The 27,665-nt window shown below is 30.3% G+C and overlaps 2 protein-coding genes across 3 annotated transcripts; one reads left to right on the top strand and one right to left on the bottom strand.

Moving 5' to 3' along the window:
• Nucleotides 1–515: 515 nt before the first annotated feature.
• Nucleotides 516–13,615, bottom strand: LOC136973165 (complement C2-like). The gene is made up of 12 exons (XM_067267866.1): nt 13,486–13,615; nt 13,217–13,390; nt 12,976–13,146; nt 8,374–8,454; nt 8,141–8,305; nt 2,317–2,432; nt 1,940–2,111; nt 1,719–1,868; nt 1,391–1,629; nt 1,119–1,314; nt 868–1,057; nt 516–803 (listed from the first exon to the last, which is right to left on the bottom strand). Exons 1-12 carry the CDS (start codon nt 13,550–13,552, stop codon nt 602–604), a joined length of 1,923 nt encoding a protein of 640 aa, XP_067123967.1. The 5' UTR covers nt 13,553–13,615; the 3' UTR covers nt 516–601.
• A 2,731-nt stretch (nt 13,616–16,346) lies between these two features.
• Nucleotides 16,347–26,926, top strand: LOC136973174 (rho guanine nucleotide exchange factor 16-like). 2 transcript variants are annotated; one of them, XM_067267875.1, is made up of 17 exons: nt 16,347–16,392; nt 18,008–19,156; nt 19,226–19,298; nt 20,377–20,521; nt 20,595–21,219; nt 21,290–21,356; nt 21,428–21,620; nt 21,855–22,064; nt 22,145–22,377; nt 22,442–22,594; nt 22,674–22,878; nt 22,954–23,046; nt 23,120–23,289; nt 23,366–23,536; nt 23,609–23,685; nt 24,420–24,521; nt 26,663–26,926. In XM_067267875.1, exons 2-17 carry the CDS (start codon nt 18,133–18,135, stop codon nt 26,818–26,820), a joined length of 3,699 nt encoding a protein of 1,232 aa, XP_067123976.1. In that variant the 5' UTR covers nt 16,347–16,392; nt 18,008–18,132; the 3' UTR covers nt 26,821–26,926. The 2 variants fall into 2 exon arrangements, with proteins under 2 accessions (XP_067123976.1, XP_067123985.1); XM_067267884.1 differs by lacking the exons at nt 16,347–16,392; nt 18,008–19,156; nt 19,226–19,298 and adding an exon at nt 19,563–19,579.
• The last annotated feature ends 739 nt before the right edge of the window (nt 26,927–27,665 follow it).

Consider the following 27,665-nt stretch of genomic DNA (forward strand, 5'->3'; position numbering starts at 1 on the left):
GAGGCTTTCAGTGATTAAATTTTAATTATAAATGATTAACGTTCTGTAGATATTTGACCATATATATAATTTAATAGCGCCAAAAATAGAACAATAAATTGATTTACATAGTTTCTTTAACACGTGTTCTTTATCGAATAGACTATTGATTGAAACAAAACATCAATGTTCTACTTAATCTGCTTTGAAGGTGCCCTCTTTGATTTTTTTTTTCTTTTTTTGACTTTAATACTCGCGACCCTCTCTTTATAAACTGAGTGTCAAAATAACCTTTATCATGAAGTAAATAGACAATGAAGGAGAAACGAGAAAGGAAACACTTTTTATATGTTGACAGTTAGTATAACAACATTAAACTGCGTAGTAATGTGTAACCTGCCAACAATTTTTAAAATTAGCATTCTACCTGAGCCAAATTTGAGGTCCTCACCCTCGTTTATAAACACTTATTGTCTGTGTGGCACTTTAAAAACAAAACAGGTTACCTGTTAAAATCTTTCTTAGGTAATACGTAATTCACAACAAAACACCTTTATTACAAAGTTCTGTATTTCTACATAAATGATATAATTCCGTACTAAATAAAACAATGTCTAAACTATTAAGGTTCATCATTCTGACAAGAATTTGTAACCTTTTCAATCCAAGCAATGTGTTTTCGCACATGAATGAAAACATTGAACTGAGTGTTACACCACTCCCTCTCCACCAACATTCCTATTAAGTAATGCAGGTTGGTATTTTTATCTACCATTACTAGAGGGCTTCCTAAATTACCAGCACAGGTTCGATTGGTTATAGATCTATAAATACATTATATTTTAATCAGAAAATGTGACATCGAAGGTCAGTTTCCGTTATACATACCCTGCACAGAATAGATCATCGGTAATGTTAACTTTTACTCTATTACATTCAAAATCTCTAGCTATCGGCAGATTTACTTCAACGGGTAACATTTGAAAAGACGAAGCAAAATGTTTTCCGTAGAAAGTTTTGGAAGGTACGTTACCCCAACCAATCATAACTGCTCTTCGATTTTCGTTAAACAGAAAATCTGTAATACGAAATATTTAATTAAGCCTCAATGATTTAAATAATAACAGATTGAGACTTACTGTGTTTAGGTAAGCATATGGTCCTGTAACTGTCAATAATGGGAACATCATCGTTTAGTTTTAACAAGGCCAAATCATGCGATCCTCCTGTGGCTCTATCGAATTTTGGATGGATTCTAACTTTAACAGCGTAATAGTTTCTTTCGGATTTTTCAAGGAGGGCCAGATGCTTCTCTCCCACAGTAACGAACACATTCTGGTAAAAATTTATTATTAATATAATTTCCACATCATTAAACACTAGTATCGAAAAAAGAAAAAATAGAACTCACTGATTTAGAATGATTTAAATTTGTTTTATCTTCTCCGTAGAAGCAACTAGCCGAAGTTAATACCCATCGAGGACATATTAGACTACCAGAACATATACCTAACTTTGGTTGGTTGTCTTTCGTTGGAAACAATACATAAATAACGGCTAACCATGGCCATTTGGCCACTACATCTGATGCGCTCTTACTCTTTGATTCTGGTAAAGATCCACAACTAGCTTCTTCCTTTTCTGGAAGAGCTAAGAAAATATGAGATAATTTTTAGGAAAATTTTTAATACTTTAAAACGGTAATGTATTTTAATTTAAAAAAAAAAAACTCTACTCGCCATCATTATTTCTTATTAGCCACAATACATCGTTCAAATCGGAATATTTTTTCAGCAAAAACAAATGATTTTTCTGAGGACTTGATGCGATTTTCACTAGTTGATTTACGTTTATATCCTGACCAATTCCAACAGCAAATATCTCAAACGCTATTCGAATAAAAATTATTCACGATTCGTTCTCTAAAATATAATTAAGGGTGAAATAAAGTAGTAATTACCAAATTCCGTCTTAAGATCATTAGCTGTCACTTCTGGAGGAACTTGTCCAACATTATTTTGACCATCAGTGAGAAGAAAAATCGCTCGTTTAGCTTTCGGTCGTAGCAAAGTAAGGATGTTTCCTATAACCTTATCTAGAGCGTATGTCATAGCGGTTCCTCCACCTTCGGGCTGAAAATAAATTAATATTATATCTTTATAATTCAAATTCGATATAAAGTTATCCAATTAACACAAAGTGTATCAAAATGGAATAATAAAAAGTATAACTGGAAAGTACAAAATGTAAGTGCTGCCATCTTTTGATATTTATTATTATTATTAGAAATTCATTTTATTGATAGCATCTTTTATATAGGAATGAAACAATATTCACCATGAGACCATCCAAAATATTTTTAGCATCTTCTTTGTTTTTTATTTTTTCGTCGTTGACATTAACTACAATATCCGCTGTGTCACCAAATGTTATAAAGGCGACTCTGGTACCCACTAAATAAAAACGTGACATTTGTAATGTAAATATAAATTATACATAAATTTATTTTAAAACAAATCCATCGTAATATTGTAATAACTTTAAATAATAATTCAAAACTTTTATTAATTCTTTTAATAAAGTTCTTTGCCAAGTGACAAAAATAATTATTTATTTACTATAAAAAATACTAAACTAATTTTTAAATTTTATAATAGTTAAAGACCATTAAAGATCTTAATTATAATTAATATAATTTTTAGAAAACGTATGTATTTTTCCAATAATTTATTTGAAAAACAGTAGAAATTTAATGAGCTGTTATAAAATAATTATCATCATCATCATTAACTGCATGGGTTAAATCTTTTGTAATAAAAATTGGCCTGAATAATGCCAGAATTATTTCTTATCTTGCCAAAATATATTATTATTATTAATTATAATTAGTATGCATGCGCGGTTTTAATCATAATTAAAATTCATCACAAGATATTTCAAAATATACTTGAGTATAGTCTCATAATTACATGTTCCAGGACTCCTACTAACAACAGGCTCCAGGCAATTGCCCTTTTAGCCCGTAGGATAACGCACCACTGATTTTGACTATTGTTATAGTAGACTTAAGTTTATCTTCAGGGAACAGGCCAAAAGTTGTCTATTATGAGTGTTGTGGGGAAGTACTCGATCTTTAGAGTATTTCCCGTGCAGGAACAAAACAAAAAGAAACTTCAAAGTTCAAAGAAATAAATCACACGCTCTATGACTCCAATGCAAGGAACTTAAAGTTTATTTTAGTCCTTCCAATCACTACTCTGTCCCTTCGCTATAACAGACACTAAAACAAAAGAAACAACACACACACAAAAAAAACAATCTCGCGACCCTATCGTCTACACGTCCTCTCTCCATTCTTTTTTCCGAAAAAAGTCCCTCTTCTTCCGTTGAGCATGCGCGATCTCTCTCTCTCTCTCTCTCTTTTTTTTCCCGAAAACGCGGCCCATCCTTTCTTTACCCTGCGGCCCATCCAAGGATCACGCAATAGAACACGTGATTTTTGGACCACATATCTCCCCTCCTCCCATTAACTTTTACAACAGGAAGCTTTTACGCTATGAGGGCCTGTCCCTCCTTTACACCGTGAACCACCCAAGGGGTTGGTTACGAGCCGGTTAGGTAACAGAACACGTGGTCTTCAAACCACAGTGTCATAGTAAACTATCGCTAATAGCTAATGCATTGTTTTTCAACCGGGGTGCCTGCAAAGTTTAGAACCTTTAGGCATTTTCATTGAAATTTACTTAACTGTAGTTCAAGATAACTCATTGTCAGTATTTCGACAAAATTCAATGGACTTAAATTTTGATTTTGAACACGTAGAGATACTATTTTTGCATTAAAATGCTACTTTTTTTTAACTCTTTCCGCCCTGTGGGCACTAAGAGGGCCTCTTTTAGTAGGCCCATTATGGGTTCGGCCAGGCCCACAATGGGGCGACCGGGTGGTGAGGGACGGGGCCCGACATATCCGAACAGACTACCCCCCGAAAAATTCCTGGGGATTTTTCGACCCGTTCGGATTCGATCCCGGGTCCCCCAGAGCGGTAGGCTGCCACCTTGACCGCTCGGCCATCCGGCCGCTTAAAGTGCTACTTCAAACTGTCAATTTTTAAAATTTTTTTTCCGGGGAGGGTACTCCCTCATCGGACCCCACTCCAGCGTTGCTCATAATATTCGTTTTCGCAAAAAATTCATCTCCCCCATTAAAGTCCCCTTTTTCAGATTCTAGATCCGCCGCCAGTCAAGGGTGTCACGATTTTTTATTTCTCAATCAGGGGTGCACTCAATGAAAAAGGTTGAAAAACACTGGGCTAATGGCAAATTAGAATCCCAACCAATCTTGTTGTATTCAGAGTAGGCTTAACTACTATACTGTAATGTAGGATATTTTGATCGTTCGTGAGTACTGTAATTAGCTCGATAACTTCAAATCTATATCTTTTTACTACGAAACCGCAAAAATGGAAACTAAACTAACTACAGTCTACGTTTTTGTATAATAAAGAGTCTAGCTGTATCTTTAAAAAAAATTGTTTAATTATATACAGCCTTGTGTAAACTTCATAAAAATTATAATAAAATTTTGAAATGGGCGCGGTGCATACATTTTCAAAATGGCAGACTGTTCCTGACAGCTTTTTCGGTGAACATGCGACTCACGGCTGATTAATTATAAACTAGGAAAAAATGGATGGTTTTCCAATATTTATATTCAATGTTGCACCAAAAAGTCGCTTCGAGCTTCATGTAGAAATGTCATAGTTCAGATTAATGATCAATTAATCATCAATAAAATGTAGTTCGGTAGATTGATAGATTGCACAAAATCGGTAGATCTATCGAAATTTCGGTGGAATTAGAAACGTGCATTTGTATTATTTTTTTCTAAACTGTGAAAATTTGCAACATATTGAACATAACATTATTGGAAAAATTTCTATGGCAAAATTTAACATATCATTTACATTAGAAGATAGTCGCTATATCGTCAATTGGATTCAAATATTTCCAAGTCTGACAACACATAAATCGTTATACCTGGAAAATAAATACTACGATCTAAAAACTATTGCATAAATATGAAACGAATGCAATTACTCAAACTGCTTGAACCAATCACAGCACTGCAATAATATTCATGGTATTTTCAGGGTAATGAATTGCCATCTTTGGGTAATATAGGGTAAAACAAACTTTTTCTGTGCTGATGTGAAAGTAATTGGTGTCCCCAACACCGCCTGCTTTGTTTACAGTGGTATCGCGACAAAGAAAGCATGGTCTGTTATGTATCGTTTTTAGTAACAAATCCCAATTCTGTTTAAAAACTAATACCCATCCTATTAGAATGTAGTGAATCACGCTTCTATCCTGTCTTTACTTTCGTGCGGTACAGTGTCATATCACTGCTGATGTACTGATTTGGTGAGCCATCTAGTATGACAGATGCCGGCAGTCATCTCTAGTAGTTGTATCGGGACAATGACGCCATAATGTTCAGGAAATTCTGCGTTTTCGTATGTTGCCTTTTATGGCAGGACTATAAACAATCCTTTCTAGCAAGCTAACAAACACGCAGCTGGGATTTCCCAGGAATGTCTTTGTCACATTGTAGTTGCTTGGCCTTCTCGGTGTCCAATTTGTCGCCATCGAGCATTTGTGAGATCCGATGGGACACCAGCTTCGGCCATCTACGAGTTTGAGGATCTGGAACGATAGTTGCAACATCTAAGAACAAATTTATCGCAGGATAGCGTAAGATGTCCAACTGTATCGCTGTAACCAGACAAGAGGAAGTCCTACACGTACTAATGGTTTCTTTAACTTTTATCGTTGTTCCGCAGGAAATTGTCCCTTGGCTATAATATTGTAATCATTTATTAGTTATTGCCATTATCGTTACGTTAGCACTAATAAAGTTTTATTCGATTCCATGCCTTTTTCTTGACGGGTAACGTTTTTTGTCAATAAGTCTGTATCGGTATTAGTTAGTCAGTTAGTATTATTATCCATAAAAACAACTGATAACTATTAAAAAATTAGTTAACTGTATATTAACTAAATTTCCTTATGACAGAGAATTAAATAATTTCTCAAAATAGAAATGTAGACACTTGATAATATATTTATACATTAAAAATTATCATTGACTAATTTTTCAGTAAAATTTTAGCCCAAATACGTACATATTTGAGGCCATAATAAAATTATATAAGTGTACGTTTATATATATATACATTTTAATTAAAACCATATATATATATGTGTGTGTGTGTGTGTGGTTTTTAATTTAATGGTCATAATATATTTGTGTAAGGTACGATAAAATTTTGACATTATGCAGATTTTCATCATAAATTTAAGATAAAATATATCACACGTAATTGAAACTAATTAAAACTATAAAAAAGAATAATGTAAAAACATTAATATTAATAAAAACTGAAGGAAACACGAAACAGAATTAGACAAGGACATTATAAAATATTTATTTAATTGTTGCTTCCCTTATTTTTCACACGTAGATAAAATTCCTTCTATTTATTATTTAAAATTATTCAAGAGAATGGCTTGAATAATGGTTACAAATAAATATCTTAAAGGAATGCATTCCTAAACGATAGATCCAGTTCACGTTATTCACATTACAAAGAAATGTTGATACTCGCATTTGAAAATCCTAAAAAATGTTCGAATATCAACGGTTTATTAAACAGATATTAAAAGGAATTTCAAACAACTTATGAAATTTCTTCACGGAAAAGCAAGAATGTCCGCAATTCATTGTCTTTTCATAGAATGTATATTTCAAGCGTGTACAAAGTCTACTATGTTCGAATTTTAATGATATAATGATTAGTTGTAAATGTATTTAAACCTCATTTTATATTATTTCTGGTTTTAAAGCCGTTTGAAGTCCTTGGTTTTTCGAAATGCCAATAAACACATTTGTGATCAGAAGGTTAACGTTACCGGTCAAGCGACTGCAATTTGTATCAGGTTTCTATGGTCTGGAAGGAAGAAAAAGTTGTACTTGCCAATGAAAACTTGACATTCAATAACTTTTATCATTTTATCGGTAATAAATCAATTCTTTGTAGTTCTTTCCGCAACTCGGTAATAAAACGTGAACTATATTATCGTTTCATGACTTATATTTATTTCATTTTATTCATATAGTAGCCTAAACGGGAATACTTTACCGTCATCCAGAATAAAATATAGAGAAAATTTACTAAATATTTTAAATTCAAAAATTTATCTTTCTATAGCTTGCTGACAGTGTTTATCATACACTGTAAATAAAACCAATGAAATAAGCACTTTTCATTGGTAAAAATCACCTGCAATATTTGTTGGAATTAGTCATGGTAATTTTTATAAATGAGTAAACTTTAAATTTAAAATGCGTGACTTTAATATATAATGAAAATATTCATAAGAGACTGTAGAAACATTTAAATTGATTTTTAAAAAGAGAAAAGAAATCAATAAAAGCTATTAAATAAGAAAATCAAAAGAACTCTGTGATTAAAGAGTCGTGAGGTAAATTTAATATAAAAATCAAGGAAAAAAATGAATTGCAATATACGAGTATATTGAGAAAAATTCCACTCGTTAAGTATAGAAAAGTTTTCCTTTATTGTACTTTTACTCCGCAATTTTATTTTTCTCTGACTCAAGATTTATGTTGCAATTGTTTGCTGTAAGATATTATAACTTATTTTATTTCCAACGTAATTAATACGAGATTTATAGTTACAATTCATCGATTTACTGGTGTAAATGTATTCACTTTTCCATCACTTAAAATTAATTATCATCGACTTCTAACGTTATGGTTGTAATATTTAAAAAATTCTTGGCCTTGTTATGCCTTTAAAATGAAGTTAAAATTGTGAAAAATATTTTAATTTTTAAGAGAAATTTTTGAAAATGTCCATTTCAATTGTTTAGAAAAGAAAATCTTCATCTCGTGCTGCCATCTATCGTACAGAATTTTATATTTGCATGAACTTGTTTTCTATTATATACAATAGGAAATATACAGATTGTATTTTAAAATAATATTAATAATTTTTAGCTAGTCTTGTCAATTAGCAATAGCGCTGGCAATTAACATTTTCATTGTTAAAAAAAAATCTAAAAGGACAAAAATTTACCATTGTTATTAATTCCATTTTCAGCACCAAATTCGTCTACGAGAAATTTTGCAAATTCTATTCCCTTTTTGAAATCGATGGGATCGATACTACTTGATCGATCGATCAAAAATATCAACTCCAATCCAATTTTTGTGATTTCTACGCCGATGGCTCGAGCGGTACCTGAATTTAAAAATAATTTATTATTAATTATAAGAAAACGGATTGCTTAATAAGTCTTCTAAACTTACTGTCAGACGAATATTCTCCCACTTTTGTGATAAATTGATTTTTTAATCGGACAGCAACCTTTGTCAACGGCTCATTCTCATCTGAAAATAATATTTATTTTATTTATAAATCACAAACTTCTATAATTCTTTGCCAAATTTTTAAAGCTAAAGACAACATCACTAATATAGATCCTGTAATTCAATTCAACAACATAAAAAAATATTTAACAGAAGATTCATAAATCTTTACAGAAAGGAAATAATATGCCTTACAAAATTTATTACTCGAGGTACCCGGCTTTTCCTCGGGAAAAATCCCTAAAAGGGGGGTGTTTCTGCTGTCTGTTCATTCCCTAAATCTGCCCCTGAAAGTATTCATTCTAGATAGTGCTTTTTATTCTTCTTTATATATGAATATTTGCCTATTTTTAAAGAAAGAGCGAACTTTTATTTGTTTAGTAAAGCTTATTTAAATTTGCGGATATATTCTTATATTTTCCTGTTTAATTGCATCATCTCTCCATACATTCATATTTTTCCTTATAAAAAATTTATAAAATTATATAAAATGGCGTGTCATTAAGGTTAATCAAATTTACGACATTAATAATTATAATTTTCACATTATTTCTAATATTACTTATTATAAAATTAATAGCTTGAGCATCTTCTTGAACCCTTGTACAATACATAGATAGGCCTATATTTAATACTTTCAAATTATTTAAAATATTATGAGCTATTTGGCAGTAATGAAGAATCAAAATAAAATATAATTGTTATGTATCATGTACTGGCAAAGGATAATCCTGTTATCTACTTTTCTATGCTAAATCTTTCAGGATTTTTCTTCATCATCCTTTCGCCAAATACTTCTTCAACATCAGTCAATGTAGCATACAATTTTTGGTGATTCTTAATTGCAATTTGAACTTTGTTCTATAATTCACATCTCATTGAAATTTACTGAAATATATTTCTTAGATCTATAAGTTTATATATAGAAATCAAAAGAAATTCAATATACATATATCATTGTTGATACATATAACACATATGTAGGCCTATCTTCAACGCACACAAAGGCGTATAATTATGAAATTTTCATACTTATTATTCACAAATCTGGAAATATATACCTTCCTAAAAACAGAATCAAAATTAATTGACTACTATATTAAGTATATTTCTCAATATAGTTATTTAAATTATGTTTTTATTATAACTCATGGATAAAGAAACTCTGACTAATTCATGAATGATGGTATCCAATCATGAATCATTTCTCAGAATTTCTTACTTCTAAATGTATTCGTATTAATTTTAAATTCATTAATTTAAACGAATAAATGTGGATTTAATTTGATGCGGTTACACTAGATTATTGTCGCGATAAAAATAAGGCATAAAATTCTGAGAATATCGTATAAAGAATTCTCCTGGAAAAATGAATAACGAACTTCTAATCAGAAAATTTTGTTTCTATTACGAAAGCAAAAATAATTACGAGAAGAATTTAAATTTGACTTTTCTGCTAGTTAATAAACAGTAAAACAGTAGTAACAATTAAGAAATATGGATTATCTTCTGCTTATTTTCCTCAATAGATATTTTTTAAGGGAATATTTAGTTATTTTTCCGACAAGGCTATGATATCAATATGATTTTCCACATGAATCAAAGACAAGCACATCGAAGCATACAAACTACGCTTCAAAATTTGTAATTCAAAAATTACAACTCCAACTGTGATTTATTTTGATTCAGACAATAAAAAACTTGTTATCATCAGACTTTTATCATTAAAAAATAATAATTACATGCTATTTTTGGAGGGGTACTTAATTAACATTTTAAACATTTTATTACATCAGCCCGATTGAGAGATAAATCCGATAATTGCTAAAATTATTAATTACAAGAGATTCTTTATGATTGTTCAATAAAAATGTAATAAAATGAAAACAATTATTGTAAATATCTTCGCTTCGAAACATCTTAACACAGATTATTGTGTGATGGATAAGAGAATCTAATCTGTTTCTCTTCTTGCGAGGACTTTTCTATGGGAACTGGTCTCTACTTGTGTTAGACACGTGAAGAAAACCCAGGAAACTCCAGGCCGTCAGCCTTTTGTCCTGGAAACTTCAGGCCGCTAACTCGCTAAGGGTCGATTTACACACAACAGTGACTTGCCGGCACAGTGCAGTAAGCATCGATAAATATCACACATAGCCAATCAGAGTTTTATGTACGACACTTGTATGATTGACAGAATACAGATCACGTGTCGTGTGTAGATGAAACTCTAATTGACTATGTGTGATATTTAACGATGTTTATGCACCAAACCGTCACTGTTGTGTGTAAATCGACCCTAACCCTGAACAACTAATAGTGTTCAGTAGTTCTTAAAATTTCTCGAGCCGTGATCCCTACTTTAAAAAGTTCTTCACTAGGCCAAACAAACTGGTGGACTCTGAATACAAAATAACTGCGATATTATATAATCCAGCATCATCCACAACAATCGACTTTTATGATAAATTGGATCATATTATAAAATAAATCATATCTTTTACGACTGGCAGTTTTTTGAAAGAATCACATAACATGACACCATTAACGGGAATTTTTATCGATATAGAAGAAAGATAGCATACATTTTTTTAGAGCAGGCGTTGAACAAAATGTTTGCAACTAATTATTAATCTCATTTGTCCTAATTATATAATAATATCCGGCTTATAAAAAAAACTGACACCCATCAACTTCGTTCAATGTTGTCGATCTCTTCAGTGCGATACCCTTTAAACGATTAACGTATCTTCATTTATTAATACCAACAATACTATACGAAATTCAGATCCTACCGAATATTTTGTAAGTTAAACATAAACAAGAAACTGTTTTAACACGTAATTTTTACATCCAGAAGTCTGATTAAACTCCTAATCGTAGATTAAAAGCTATAATTTAAGTAGATTTTAGGAAATTACATTTTAATAAAAGGAACAATAAACATTTTGATTTGTAACCAACATATGGAAAAATGTTTCCAAATATATGCTATAAATGTAGGCCAACGACCTAGTGTCTTACAACATGTGAATAATAAATTGAGACACGTGTCACCTGGTCTTAGAAGTAATCATAATATATCGTTTCAAATTCAGTAACAGATTTGAATAAATAAAAATATTATTCAAATTTGTAATTTATTCACACTACTGTCAAAAAAAGAAGAAAAATAAAATATAATTACAGTATTTCCAGATATTTGAATAAAGTCACGTGGCTTTAATTCAACGTTATTTTGGATTACTTCCTTTGTGTTTATTTTCGAACTAATCAAAAATACAAACAAAACCTTTAAATAAACGGATATTTCATAAATTATTTTAATTTTGTATCTACTGTTCATAGAGATTGATGATCAGTAGCTTGTCCTACAGGTCTATGCAAAATTTCGATATTGTATTATTTTTCCAGACCATTCAAATGATAGTTGACCTCTCTGGAGGGCCTGGGATTGAATCTAGATCGACGACAAAACCCCAGGAGTTTTTCGAGGGGTGGTCCGTTCGGATATGTCAGACCCCGTCACCGTCTGGCTGCCCCACAGTGGGCCTGGCCGGACTCATAAGGGGCTTGCTAAAAATAGACCCTTTTAGTGCCTACACGTCGGAAAGTTAAAAAAATTTTTAGTAAAAATTGTCATATAACTACGTTCATATCACTGGAAAAGCCATGCAACTTTCGGGGAATTAAGTATAGGCTATGTTGGATCGTTCATAAACGTAATTTATTATTTAATGTATATAAATTTTATATATTTAATTGGAAATATTCTTTGTATAATTTGCATATTTCCATTTATTTTAAAGAATATTTTAATAATTGATTATAATTTAAAATAAAAAAATTAAATTATTGGGCTGAAATTTGAAAAATTGTACATCTATAGATTCCCACTGACGTCCGTCTGTCTGTCTTTCCTTAATCTCGAGAACGAAGTTAGATAGATAAATCTCGAAACCAGATATGAAAACCTTAGGGGCAAGAGGCTCCAAAGTAACTATATGCAAACTTCCGATGCAAACCGGAAATTACGTTATTTCAATTCAAAAATTTCCCCTTATGTGTTAGATAGATGACCGGCACGACTCTATTGTTAGAAGAAAAGTATGATGTACAGAGGCAAGCCACTACTAATTTGAGGTGGAGAGCATATATTTTAAATTAAATAAATTTAAAAATTATGATTAAAAAGAGCATCCCGGCATTGTGACGACGTCACAATAAATAACTGCTCGTTAATCTTAACCTACATTAATCCGAGATTAATTCTATTATTTAAATTTAATTAAGTTATCAATTAATCGATGTATGAATTTTAAACCTTCAAGTAAAAACTAATTAATTTATTGATTAAATTTTAGTCGTTTCATATTTGTATGCTGAATTTGAAGCAGACAAAAAATGTATTCCAGACGAAATTATAGGCCTATACATAATACATAATTAATTTCATCTATTCAGAAAAAAATACGTAAAGTTTTAAATAATTAAGAAGTGAAAAATTATACAACAAAATAATAGTAATAATAAAATCTATACCTTGGCATATAGGTTCAATACCATCCCAATGCCTACTTTTTAGGCATTTTCTGGATCGATCACCCAAAAGTCGATATCCAGCATCGCAAAAGTAAACGATTTCGTCGCCGACATTCCAATCGCCCATAATTGATCCGTGTTTTATGGCATTTGGCGGTTTACATCTATTAACTAAATAAACAATTCATTACGAAAAAGTAATAATTATTGTAAATTTCACGTAAATGATTAAAAGCGTTACATGGTAGAAGACATTTTGGAATAATGGTACTACTCCAATTGCCTTGACTACAACGTAGGTAAGTAGGCCCAGAAAGACGAAAACCATTGTCGCAACTGAAAAATACTTTGTCTCTATTTACTCGAATTTTACCATTCGGAAACTCGATTATTGGTAGAGGAGGGCAGTCAATTTCTATGGAAAAAAAAGTTAATTCGTGTTAAAATTTGTCTCAAAGCAAATCGAACTTACCGATATTAGATATATATTTTTTAACATATCCGACTTACTATATTGTTCGGTAATTGGAATTTCCGAGATATAAAATGAAATTAAGAGAAGAAAAATGGCTTCCATTTTAAAACACAGTATTTAATGCAATGAAGAACAGGAAGAATTATATCGAAGAAACTTCCTTCACAGAAGGAACGAGAATCTGTCTGATAAAGGAACGATTTCTTTACGCAATACTTTCATTTATACTAAAAACAATTTCATTAATTAAACAAATAAAATTATTTAGAAGCGAATTAAACATAGGAATCTACAAAAACTATTCGGCATTTGCTAGAAATATTTTCACTAATATTAATCTTTAAAAAAAAGCATCTTCCATTAGTCTTATGGTATGTTTAATTCCGCATTCCGTTAAATATTTCATTATTTTAATGTATTCTTCTGACTAAAAGACATATTTACTGTAAAGCGTTGTATTTAATTTTTTTTTTTTTTTTTTTTTTTTTTTTTTGTAAATGGTCAATAGAAATATTTAGGTCATGTTAACACTGCCGCTTATTATCTATCAAACAGGTGCCTTTCGGTAATAAAGTCACGAATCGCAAATTTGTAACAGCATAAATATTAAACTAACTGTACTCAGAAATTCTAACAAGCCGACATAAATGTTTCTTTGTGAGTTAATTAGAAGAATTTGGGCCTCGTATTTTATTAAACTTTAAATTAGACAAAGAAGAGCCTTCTAAGAAGGGCAATATTCTTCGTATGTGAATAAAAATTCTATCTCGCTTCTAATTAAACCTCTGTAACACTTCTAAATTTAGTTAAAATAGTTTTAGAAAGGCATTTAAAACGAATGAAAATTAAAAAAAAAACACGATTCGCTTCCGGTTACGGTGTTTGAATGTAACACGTAATTATTTTCAACGATGTTATCTAACTACAAGAACAATTCGGTAACTTCATCATTAATTTATTAATGATAAAATTTATTACGTATGGTGAATATTTTCGTTAAACCTTTTCTACATTTTTGACCTTTTCCGAAACTTCTCGAAGTATTCGAAAACGTTAGTTTAACGACCCATAAACACGAACCTAATTAAAACGACTTCATTACCAGACTTTCTACGATTTGGGGTCCAACGACCGATGACATAATGCCTGTCCAGCGTTCCATAGACCAGTCACGTAAGTGGGATGACAAAGACAATTTATAATAGACGAAATGTTAAGTACAGTATGTAGAAAAAAAATATATATTTATGTAAAGAATTAACCATTGAATTTCGTCAAATATTTATGGCATTCTTTACCATTGTAATTATTTAATAAGAATAATTAATAATGTAGGGGAATAATTCAGCTTGGTTGTACGCACCCTCCAGATGACGCATTATGGTTACATCCGCTGTAAACTTGTCTACAAAGTTTGACCTTGCAGTGACCAGTTATATCAAACTGAAATAAGCGGATATTGAAAGGTGACGGGTGGTGCCGGCGTGATTTAGTTCGGAAATCTTCAGTTTAAAACTGTAATATGCTCATTTAAAAGGACAAAAGATACGGTGTATATTTTACGCTCTCGTCGGTAGTATCACAATCGACACCCAATTTTGTATGGAGTAGCTCGTTTCAGTTGAAAAAAGTTAAATAGCTATTGATACAACGCAATTTTATTATTGTTTTCGGACATTTATTCTCACCGACTGGATATTTTTATTAATAGAAATAAACAATTTTGCTCTCTCCTATTGTAATGAAGTATTACGATGCTCACCATTATAAGAATGCACTTTTTATTCTTATATATTGCTTTATTCTCAACTATTCACTTTTTTCTCATTAAATCGAGCATTTTTATTAAATTTGGACGCCTTTCTATTGAAAAAACAATATATTTTCTATTTCTTTTTTTCAATTAAAAGAGACAAAACTTACATTTTCTTGCCTTACCAAAAAACTTTAGTAATTATTTTTTACATTAATGTGCTTATCTATGAATAATGATATGAAAGTTGTGACAGTTTTTTCGTAAATTTCTGCATCAAATAAGACATTTTTCTTCCAATTGATAACTTTTCATTCAGAGAAATTCTCTCCATGAACTTGACCTTGGCCAGTTTGTCTCCACGTAAGAGAAATTGCTTCAGTCTCTCGTAATTTCGAGAAAGTCTTTATACATCCTCCTATATGTACTATACGAGTGTATATGTAATTTATAATTTTAGAATTAATCTTAGCGAAATATTTCAACTAGGAAGTTATCTACACGACTTTAGAAATAAATAAGAATGACTAACATATGGCCGATAAGATTACTTTTCCTGTAAAATATTTAAAGAAATCCGACTGGATGTAGATAAGTGATGTAATTATTTCATAACAATAACTTAAAAACTCCCCAATTACTGCGGTGCGATAAACTTTACCTTCATTTATAAATTATATTTTTATAGTTAAAAATTCCTAATTTATAAAGGAAAAAATAAAAAATATCTACGTTAGTGATAGAACGGCGAATTTAAGATGAATACAAAAACTTGTGTTAGAAAAATGACATTTCTTGGCGATTTAAATCATTTCTAAACTGTTAAGGTTAAGAATTTTCTAAATTTTATGTATATTTTCTTATTAAATATTCATTAGAATAAAGAATATGAAGTAATTAGGTCAGATATTTTTAGGAAATGAAAGCAACAAAACTGTTTATTGCAAATCGAAAGATCTGACAAAAAACTGAGGGCTACATTACTCGAACCTGTTGCGTAATTCGTAGAAAATCCATCGAACGTAATTCCGCAAAGATACCGCGGGGGGAATTACAGTTGTCCAATAGAATACACGAGGTTACGTTAGGAGAATAGTCACGTGATTCTCTCCAGCAGGTTAGGATTCTTCGTTTCGCAGAACACGTGTCATATCAAACTAGTTCGCCCGTGGTTTCCGGAGTTACTTAGGTAAGTATCAATTCAAAATATTTAACCTTTGTTTGTAAACAATTAATAAATTGTATTAAATTTACCTATTCGAATGTGTTGTAATAGTTAACAGATAGAATAGCTATTTCAAACACAAAATTGGTGCAACTGATACCCCGAGATAACTGACGTTTTGGTAATTGTCAAGAATTTAAAAAGATTTACGGAGGATATTAAAATTTGAAATTAGATGCGATGGTATAAATTCGGTTTATATAATTATTATTAAACGAGTAAACAAATATATAGAGGTGACACCCGAGAGGTCATTATCCATCCCAAAATAAGAGAGAGGTGAGTCATCTCGAATGCCTGAATTCCCTTCGAGCATGTTATCTACTGGATACGTTCATTCTGGAATTTCTCTGGCCTCTTTTCAATACAATAATCATAATTTGCATTACCGAAGTGTTTTCATATAAAATTTATTCATACTCATCGTGTTTTCGGAAGTTACTACTTTCATTTCGGCGAAAGAACTTGTCAAAATGGTTCAGAAACACCCAATTTAATGAAGGGCGTGTTACTTTTTTTTTTCCTCTCGAGACAAAAACAGTAGCGGTTGAAGAGAAACCGGCATTTTGTGGAACTTCATAACTGTACTAAATTGTATAATTTATGAAAAAAATATAAAATAAATAAATTTGGATTTAATACTGATCTATATTATTATAATAGTAGTGTGATATCAATATTGTTATTAGTGTTATACCGTAATTTATTAAATTTGTATCCTGGCTATCGAGAGGAGAACTTTTCCCGGAGAAAAATTACGGTTCGTAATGGTTTTTACCCCTATAAATTAATGTTACTTACAGAAAATATAATTTTTAAAACTGTCTTTTTTTTATTAATTAAAAAAAAATTCTACATATTTCATTTATGAAAAAAGGGTCCCTCGGGTCCCATACAAGCTCTCGACGACCCTGTTTGAATCCATCACTTCTGTAAGGTTATTTTATAATTAAGGATAAAGAGGTTATTATTTTCGAAGATCTATAGAAAATTTAGTTTCGGGGAATGCCAAGAAATTACTCTTAAACAACAATAAAAAATAATCTATTGTGAATTATTATAATACATATAATTTTGACCTTGTAATGTCTTGCAAAAGTTTTATAAATACAGTACGCAGTAAATTGTAGGCAAGAAAAATTTTGAATCAATGCTTGACTTGATACAATAGGATAATATTTCTTAAATTTATTGTATTCCCGAGCAATTTTATTATTGTTAAATTTACCCTAGAATTATACATATTAAAATTTCCTTATATCATCTATCATTAAAAAATAAAAATAATAATAATCAACAAAAACTTAATGAAATTCTTAAGAAAACTGAGAATTTTGTTTTAAATTTTCAATAGAAAACCGTACAAAAACACAGTAGTAAATGATGTTTATCAGACACAGTGTAATTTAATGGCATTCTGTTTGTGTAGCTCTCCAGCTGTAAAAGGATGTACAAAATCAAGTAAAATTTTTCAGATAAGCACAAACTGTTAAGATAAAATGCGATAACGAAAATGTATTTTGTCTTTACATATTATTACACATTTCCGTATATTCATTTAATAATTATTTTTCCCCAGAGAGAAGCTGCATTCTTTTTTTCTGAGGAGGTACCGACCACATTGATTAGGAATTATCAAATGGATCTGATTTAAACTGACTCTATTCAAATTAGCAGACTGTCCTGTTAAAACACCGACGAGCAATGTCTTTGAGAAGAAAAAATATCCAGAAATTGACAGATTCACCAAAATGGACAAAAATTAGAGGTGTGTTTCAAAGTAGAGAAGATGAAAGCGAAAATCTGTACGATGAGACACAAAAAACCAAAAAGAATTTCGGTGAGGTCTGTAATATATCCAAACATTTACAAAATTCCAACACCTCTTTAGCAGTTAAAGAAAATTCAACATCAGAATCTAGCGGAAAGGATTTACAATTTTCGTTCAATGAAATTCTTCGAGAAGATTATAAGGTGACTTCTAAATTTGCAACGAAATCCAGCTCATCCTCTGAAAAACACAAGGAAAAACCTGATGCCAAAACTAGCTCTGTAAATTCTGCATTATACAATACGAAGATTTGTATACATCCAGAACTGAATGAAAAATGTACAGTCGTAAATAGAAAATATAATCAAGAGCAAAACGTAATCATAAGGAAAAAACTTTTCGAAAATACTTCTAGAAATAACAGTTACAGGCAGCACAAAAGATCTAAGCATTACTCACAACCAAGATTTTCATTTCAGGACAGAAAGAGGAATCTACACAAATTCTCATCGGTGAGAAATTTGGTTTGCAAATACGAACAGATGGAAAAAGAATCAAGAAAGAAATACTTGGATAATAACAAAGAACTGTTCAAACAAGATCCTAATAGATTATCTATCTTAAGCTGCCAAAAATTATGTAAAAATAGAGACGACAGTGGAATTAGTGAAGGAGAAGAATCTTTGACTTCTCCTCTACACATCACTCGATTCATTAATTCTGAAAACGAAAGACAAAGCATTGAAAACATAATTTACAATAGGCTAGTTTACAGTAATCTGAACTTCAACAACAGAGAAATTAAGAAATCAAAATCTCCAAAGCCTCGCTTTGTGGTTGTAAAAAAGCCCATGCCTCTACCTAGATCACCTATTAAACATTATGTTAATCTCTCTGAATGTTATACTGAACATATGTTAAGTAAAGAACAAGAAGCAATAAAGGAGGACGAAAACAGTAAGTTGCCATTTGATTTAATTCAATTATTGTATTTCAAAATTTATATAAGTTTATTTAAAATTATAGTTAAAGTGACACAGAGTGAAGAAGAATGGGCAGATATCAGCGAGGATGAAAAAGATGGAAATGCAGAAAATAAGTAAGTTAAAGATACATGTATAGAATTTGAATAATTTGTAACTATTTCCGTTCCTTTCTATTGCAATATCAAAGTAGAGAGAGATGCAAAATTGAAATAGAATTACAGTATCTTATAACATTTATCTTACGATTTCATAAAATATTATAATACTGTACAATAATTTCATTTGAATTTTGATACTATGCTCATTTTTACAACAATTATATTATATTATATTCATGAAAATATGTAAAGCTTGGTACCACATGACTTACCAGGACTAAACTGCTGTTTTTAAGGTAACCTAAAAATACTAAACTTGGTAATTCATTTTAATATATTATAATTTAATTGGTTTATACAAATTAGTTATATGTTGACGTGTTATTTTCATAAAAATCAGTATTATTACTGTATTATTTATTTGTTTTTTTTTAATACTAAAAACTTATCTTAAAATCTGAGACTTACAACTCAATAACTACAGATTCATGAATCATAATTATCTTCCGTTCCTTTCATTTTGAGATCTTATCTCTAGACACACACCCTATCTAATTGTGTAAGGATGTTGAATTACTATTGTTTATCCAAATTATTTTAATATTTTATTTATAAATAAATACTGAACGTTTATATGTAAATAGATTTATTAGAATCTAATATTATTTTAATAATAATAATAATGATGAATATGTTATTATTATTACTGTGATAGTAAAGTCAGTAAGAAAGGAATTGATACTGGATATCCTCTTCTGGTACAATAACTATAAAAGTACAGTACATCTGCGTTATTCAACGAATTACAGTAGAAAATCGATTATCCGGAACGATTAAAAAAGTGTAGCGTTGTATACATAGTGCAGTGTAATACACAAAGACCAAACTCTCCGAATAACTGGAAATCTGTATTTCATCTGTCGATTGTAGCGCCGCGAAACTAGGTCGAGTTTCCACCGTTGTAGTGTTATTTTTTGAAACATTCTACATCTGTTGTAAAAGTTAAATACTTTTCTCGATTTTTTTGGTCTACTTTTTAATTACCTTCACTTATAATAATAAAACTCATTATTAAATATTTTGTCAAATGTAGTTATAGAATAAGTAATAAATCTGGGAAAAGATGTTATCAAGAATCAGGAAATCTTTACGATTGCTGTTCACCAAGAAGAATTCAAAGGATATGGAAGAATTACAGGTTGAAAGATGATAACGGAACAGATTCTAGTTGGGAAACAGTAAGTTAATGCTTGATTTTTTCATGTTTAATTTAAATTATCATCGATTTTTAATAGTAAAATTTATTATTAGTGTGGAGATGATAATAGCAGCACTACCAGTTCAGAACACCATTATGAAGATCTAAACGATTTTAGTATGGATGAGCCATTTCAATGTAAAAATGAGCCGAAGAGTCCTAATGATTTTATTGAAGAATCTTTCCATTTTCTTGGTAATCACTCGGCCGACGAGAGTGATAATGCAGATTCTCTTTCTCCGTGTAGTCCAATTCAAATCGAGAAAAAGAACGAAGATAATTCGCCTGTAAGTTCTCGCCATTCTATAACTGAATCCGCTTTGATCTATCAAGATTTTAATGCTCTGAGGAGTAGTTATAAGAAAACACTGAAGAGTATAAAAAAAGCCAACATTCTGGAAGTTAACATGTTGAAGAAGCAAACAATTAAAAATAAAGAGAAGAATACAAATTTCTATGTTTCGCAATGCGAAAAACCTAAAAGTTACGAATGTATTTTAGAGCAATTAGATGAGCAAAAATGTAAAAAGAAAAAGAAGAAGAATTATTTTACGCTTCCGTATCAAAAAAATAAGAAAAATTCTGAGGCAATTTCCAAAGATGATGGCAATATTACTCATCAAAGAAGAGCCAGTGACTGTGGTCCTCTAACTGAACAATTTTCCAAATTTGTCTCAGGTTAGCAATTAAAATTTTAAATGATAATTATAATAATATATATATATAAATTCATTCATTTATATTACAGAGATACAATTAGATAAGAAGAGTTCTGAACTACATGCCTCAACTATTAATTTGCCAGAAAGAACAAGGTAAAATTAGGGAAAAATTCTTGTTACTTAATACTTACTAAAGTTAAATAAGCTTTATTTTTGATTTTTAGGGCATCTATAGTATCGTGTAATTCCTGTGGAGATGGTTATGTCTGCAGAAATCATTTAGAAATGCTGCAGAGTCCACTATCTTCATCAGAAGAATCTGTAAGGCTATTCGAAAGATCAAAAACATTTAATTTTCGGAACAGATCTAGCTCTGCTGAAAGTGAACATAATTATTTACAAATTAACATTTCAGAGGTATGTTTTCTTTAAAAAAAAATCATAAAATTTATAATTCAAACTAGTTTATCTGTTTTTGAAACTGTGTTTTACTGTATATTGAGTATTGAACACAAGACTGTGTTATTTATTAAACACTGCTTTTTCCACCTTTATTTAGTTGACTAAAGGTGGAAAAAGCCAAGTGTTTAATAAATAACACGGTCTTGTGTTCAATACTCAAATTCAAACTAGTGTTTAAATTTTCCTCAGAATAAAAAATCAAGTTATGGAGAAACATCAGGTAGTAGTCAAGAAGATATATATTGCAGTACTTATGATTACAATCTAAAAAAATCCAATCCATATTGTGAGTTTTATAATTCTGAAGGATTGCATTCCTTGAAGCCCCAATTAAATATAGCAGAATTAGCTTATATAGTTGAATCTGGAAATAAAAAACTGTGGAGTGATCTACCAGAGGTATATTTTTATCCTTTGTAGTATTAATTTATGATTAATTAACCATTTAGATTGCTAAAAATATTTTATAAATCATTAAGGTTCAAGCTAGTGGAATACTAGAAAAGATGTCTGCTCAACAGCTTAAATTACAAGAAGCATTACTCAGTGTAGCACTATCAGAAGCAACTTATTTAAGACTATTAGAAACTGGTCAAGAACACTTTGTTCGATCAACTAATTCCGACGATAATGGTTTATGTAAGATTTTATCATGGCACGAATGGAATGTTTTGTTTTCTGATATTTCTCCGGTTATCAATGTCAGCAAAAGGTAAGCATATTTAATAATATAATTAATCTATTTACAATTTATATACTTATTTTTATGTATTTAGATTGGTTGCAGATCTAGAATCAAGATGGGAAGAAAGTTTTTTATCTTTTGATATCATGGATATTTTATATGAACACATAACTAACTACTTTGATGCTTATATCAAGTACTGTTCTAATAAATTATACAGAGATCGAATGCTCAAAGTATTAATGTAAATATTAATTCTAAAATTTTATTTTTGTTTTGTTTTAAAGCATTAATGATTACTAAGGAACTATATTTTTAAACAGAAATACCAAGCCAAAGTTTCTAGAAGTTACAAAAAATTTAGAATGCAGTTTTCCATATCAATACTTTACACTTCAAGAATTTCTCACTCTTCCAGAACAGCATATTTCTAATTTACTTAACTTGATTGAAGAAGTATTCCATTGGTTACCACAGAATTCCACAAAATATAATCTATACAAGCTGACCATAACCGCTCTTAGAAAGGTAAGACATAAACCTATTATATATATATTTATATTTAATTAAATATAAATGTTAAACACTTGGAATGAATTTCAGATCATTTCTGAATGCATTGAAGGAGCACAAAAAATGGAAAGAATGGAAGAAATGTTGCTCTTAGCACATCAGTTAGATTTTAAAGAGTGCAAAGTACAATTAATTACTTATATTTAAAAACTTATCAATAATAATATTTTTATTCAAATTTGTTTTTATAATTTAGGCTATTCCACTTATATCAGCATCGAGATGGTTATTGAAAAGAGGAGAAATGTTGCAATTTTCTTGCGATTCTCCAGTTAAAAAGACATTTGGGAAAAGTACTCGTTGGAATAAATTCCCCCTGCATGTTTTTCTTTTTAATGATCTTTTAGTGTTGACAAAACGAAGAAGGTATGTTTATTATAACTATAATTATTGTTATTAATTTCTGTAATTGACGTTAAAACTCCATTTATGGTTTTCTTAGTGAAGATAATTATCTTGTATTGGATTACTGCCCAAAAGATATGGTTCAAGTGAAAAGTGGCAGTCAGTCAACAATTAGATTACCAACAGGATGCAAGAATCCTATTCAACTCATTCTTTTAAGTAATCAAGAAAACAAAACAGTTGAAATGATTTTAAGTTGTTATTCTGAGTGAGTATCCATTCATTTTTTAGAATTATAAAAATTAATTACATTTGACATACATAAATTCTATGTATGCAGAAGTGAAAAATTAAGATGGAAGGAAATTTTAACATTTTCCGAGAAGCCAAAAGAACAAGAGCAAATACAAAAACGAGGTAAAATCTATTATGCAATTGTAAAAAATAATACTGATTTAAACATGCAAATCAAACCCTGCTTCTAATAGCCAAACATATCAAATCAATACACCTTCACACTCCAAAAATTTCTCACTCTGTTGGAACAGCCTATTTTTAATTTACTTAACTTGAATGAAGAAATTTCCTAGGTCTTAGGCTTATATTCATCTATTAATTGGGCTTTGGTTTGTATATTAATGTTGATCACATACCTGTTTGAGAACATTATGTCTATTGTTCTCAGCCAATGCTAAGATAATTAACTCAATGCTGAAGCAATTAATGTATACCTGAAAGTGAAGATCAGTCTGGATAGTGCAAATGATAATACATCTGGATGGTAAACAGAAGTTGTAGAATCAAGTTTAATTTCAGACAGATGTCTGGAAGAAAATCAAATTTATCTAATAATTAATTAATTTAAAATTTACAAATCCATGTTAAATTAAAATACAAAAATTTACTCCTGCAAATCAATATATTCTAACAGCACATGTCATAATTTTAACAATACTAAAATTTCAAAATGATTATGATGGCATATGGATGCTGGAATGTTAATTTCAAAAATATTTATTCTAAATAATGTTTTTAATATATACACCTCTACAAATATTTAAGCATTATTTTAGTTTCAAACTAAAATTAAACTAATTTTAAAGACTGGCTTTTATATATATACATATTGATTTTAAGTTTACCTTTCATAGATTTTCAAGTACAATGTATACGATCTTATAATGCTCAACAATGTGATGAATTATGTTTAAACGAGGGTGAAATTATCAATGTCATCAGAAAAATGAATGATGGTAAGATGAATATGATGGATAAGTATTGGATATAGAATAGAATATAGTTATTGTAATCATGAATATTAACAAAATTATCATAAGCAGTGTATTTTGGGACATATACAAAAGTTTGGTTAAAATTAATTAGTACAAGTTTAGCTTAAAATGCTTATTTACTTAATGATTGTGCATTTGATTGACATCATCAATCAGTGGTTTACACAACCTTCACTGTTTTAATTGTCACTTGTAGAACAATAGTTTTACTATGCTGGTGTGCAAAACTTAAGCAACAATGTAATTTCTAAGTGACAGCCATGAAATTGTAGAAAAGGTCTTGTTGCACACAGTACGATGAACACCCAATTCAGTAGAAAGGTGATTCATATGCAAATATCAGGAAGAAAACATCACAGGTGATATGATGGCATGCAAAATGCACAAAATTGGATTCAGTGCACACAGTGAGAAACTACAATGAAAAGCACTATTAAAGACATTTGCTGCAAGTTCAAGTGAGTTCATATGTGCAATATTGTTATAAGAAACCATCTAGATGACTTTATTTATGTGGTAGAATGATTGGCAAGCTTGAAGAGAGGCATAGTGTGATGAGTGTAGCCCAAGAGTTTTGAATCAGCAAAAGTTTGTTTCATGAGCTTGGAAAGCCTTCCAAACCACAGATACAGCTGTAAGGTTGGTGGTGGTTGTTCAAGAAAAACAATGCCAATGGATGACCGATATATCATCTTGCAAGCAAAAAAGAGATTGATACCTGTCAATGGCAAAATTACTCAGCAGCTGCATGACAATAGCAGCAACTGTTGCAATTTACATGAAATTACTCAGCAACTGTTGCAATTTACTATGGCCAGATGCTTCATAAAGATGGCCTACTTGCTCGCCGTCCTGAACACTGCCTCCTATTGACAGCACCATTTAGACTGGTGAGAGGAACACATCTTGTCAGTGGAGTCATGTCCTCTTTACAAACGAGAGTTGTTTCAGTATCACAAGCAATTCTCAATGCAAGCTGATATGGAGAGAGGAAGTGACCCAGTTTCATATGGAAAGAGACTGTTATGGTGGTTTTGGACTGCTCGTTTGGAGAGGCATTACGTTCAGCCTCTCCAAACAGCAGCTCCAAATTTTCGACAGAGGTACTGTTACTGGAGATCACTATTGTCAGCAAGTGATACTCCATGTGCATCTGTTCAGAGGTGCCATTGGGCAGACTTCATTTTTATGAAGGATAATGCCAGGCCACATCAGACTTGTACTGCTGAGGAGCTTTTAGAAAGTGAAGATATCACTAGAATGGATTGGTCAACATACTCCCCTGATTTAAATCCATAGAACATGTGTGGGATGCTTTGGAGATGTCTTTCGGCATGATTATATCTGCCAGAGAACACCCAACAACTGAAACAGGTGCTCATCATTGAGGAATGGGCATTCTTACCTCATCAACTATTCGATAATCTGGTGGTGAGTTTGGAGAGATGATGCCAAGCAACCACTGCAGTTAAAAGAGGTCATATCCCTTACTAAGGGACATCTATTTGTTGTTCTCTCTCTTGAGCAGACAATCATTTGTACCAATGCTATTCTTTCAATAAAGCTTTTTATTTATTTTTTATTTTTTTGATTCCATACTGTATGCATTCTATTCATTTTTGCACTAGTATGTTTTCTTCATCCTTTAAGTACAAAATACTGTCTCTATATTCTGGATTTTATGTCTCCCAGGTGGGGACATGAAATTCAGAATGCGATTTCTTGCGGGTGATTCTTGCAGATTTATGGCAAAAAGAAAAAAAACAATCGTTTAAGTTTTTGCACACCAGTGTAAATTGCTGGCACTTCTTATTCCAAAGATGGTATTAAAAAAAAACCATTGGAATTACTATTAATTAATGACAGTAATTATAATAAATAGATCTTAAAACTTTAAAATTTTTAAATTGTTTGAACCAGTCCTTTTAAGAGTCAATAAAACTAGAATTCCACCTATTGTAGATTTATTTACCCTCATTTAATGTTATCAATTATTATAAGCAGTAAAGGCAAGTGCTAATATGATTACAATAAGCATATTCTACCAAATACACAAATTTATTCAACATCTGTACATTCAAAATATTAATTCTTTTTTATAGGTTGGTGTAAAGGCGAACGTGTTCGAGATAATGTCATTGGATGGTTTCCCACTGCCAATACTACAAAATTAGATATGAAATCAAATCACCTATTGGTGAGAAATAAAACATCGCTGCCATTTTTATCTAGTTTTAAGACTCCTATCTCACCAAAATAATTTCATATAATGTAAAATAGGAATTTGTATAAAATCATCATCATTATTTGTACATTGTCTCAATATTAAATTATAACTAAATTGTAAAATAAAAAATAAAATAAAATAGATATGAGTATTCAATGTAGTTGAAACAATAAAGCTTGTAAAATAAAAAATATTACTCAATTAAGAATTATGAAGCAGGAAAAAAAAAATTTTAATTGCACGAGAATAATCTTTACAAAAGAATTATGATCAGTTAAATTTTGAATATAAAATATAATTTTTGTAATAATTAAAATTATTTTTCTATAAAGAATTGACTGTTTTTACTATTTAATTTAGTAAAACTCTCTTAATGTTGACAAAATATAAAACATCAACTTACTGCATTTCTACATTAGACAAACTATGCAATAATCAAAATGCCATCTACAGATCAATTTTTAAATTAATACACTAATCACAAGTTAAAATTTTGAATAATCTCAATACAGTGCAAACATTACTTTAAACTCAAAGTGATTTAAACATTCAATATTTTATTCTCAACTGTATAGAAACTGTCTTCCAAGGATATATTAAAAATATTAAATGTCACTTAGGATATTTCAACTAGAAAATTTTTTCTATATAATACTGTAACAGATAATTTTAACATTTTAGGTTTAATGATGTATTTTATCATTAACAAATGTAAACTGACATTCTGAAAAATCCAAAATACAACTGATTTTTCTAGCTGAATTCTAAATTGGTTTAATTGCATTTAGTCAATAAACCAAGTGTATTAAAATGTGTGCTAGACTATAATATGTATTTCATTGAAAATTATTTTTTTCTAACTATAAAAAACTATGACA

The sequence above is a fragment of the Centruroides vittatus genome, unplaced genomic scaffold, assembly GCF_030686945.1.
Source record: "Centruroides vittatus isolate TY-2023 unplaced genomic scaffold, ASM3068694v2 contig_1074, whole genome shotgun sequence".
NCBI lineage: Eukaryota > Metazoa > Arthropoda > Arachnida > Scorpiones > Buthidae > Centruroides > Centruroides vittatus.

Coding starts and splice junctions, on each gene's coding strand:
- LOC136973165 (XM_067267866.1), bottom strand. CDS start 13,552: ATGGAAGCCATTTTTCTTCTCTTAATTTCATTTTATATCTCGGAAATT. Junction 13,147..13,216: donor TCCAAAATGTCTTCTACCAT/GTAACGCTTTTA, acceptor TTGTTTATTTAG/TTAATAGATGTAAACCGCCA. Junction 1,869..1,939: donor TGATCTTAAGACGGAATTTG/GTAATTACTACT, acceptor TTATTCGAATAG/CGTTTGAGATATTTGCTGTT.
- LOC136973174 (XM_067267875.1), top strand. CDS start 18,133: ATGTCTTTGAGAAGAAAAAATATCCAGAAATTGACAGATTCACCAAAA. Junction 19,299..20,376: donor GATGGAAATGCAGAAAATAA/GTAAGTTAAAGA, acceptor TGTCAAATGTAG/TTATAGAATAAGTAATAAAT. Junction 21,357..21,427: donor AATTTGCCAGAAAGAACAAG/GTAAAATTAGGG, acceptor TTTGATTTTTAG/GGCATCTATAGTATCGTGTA.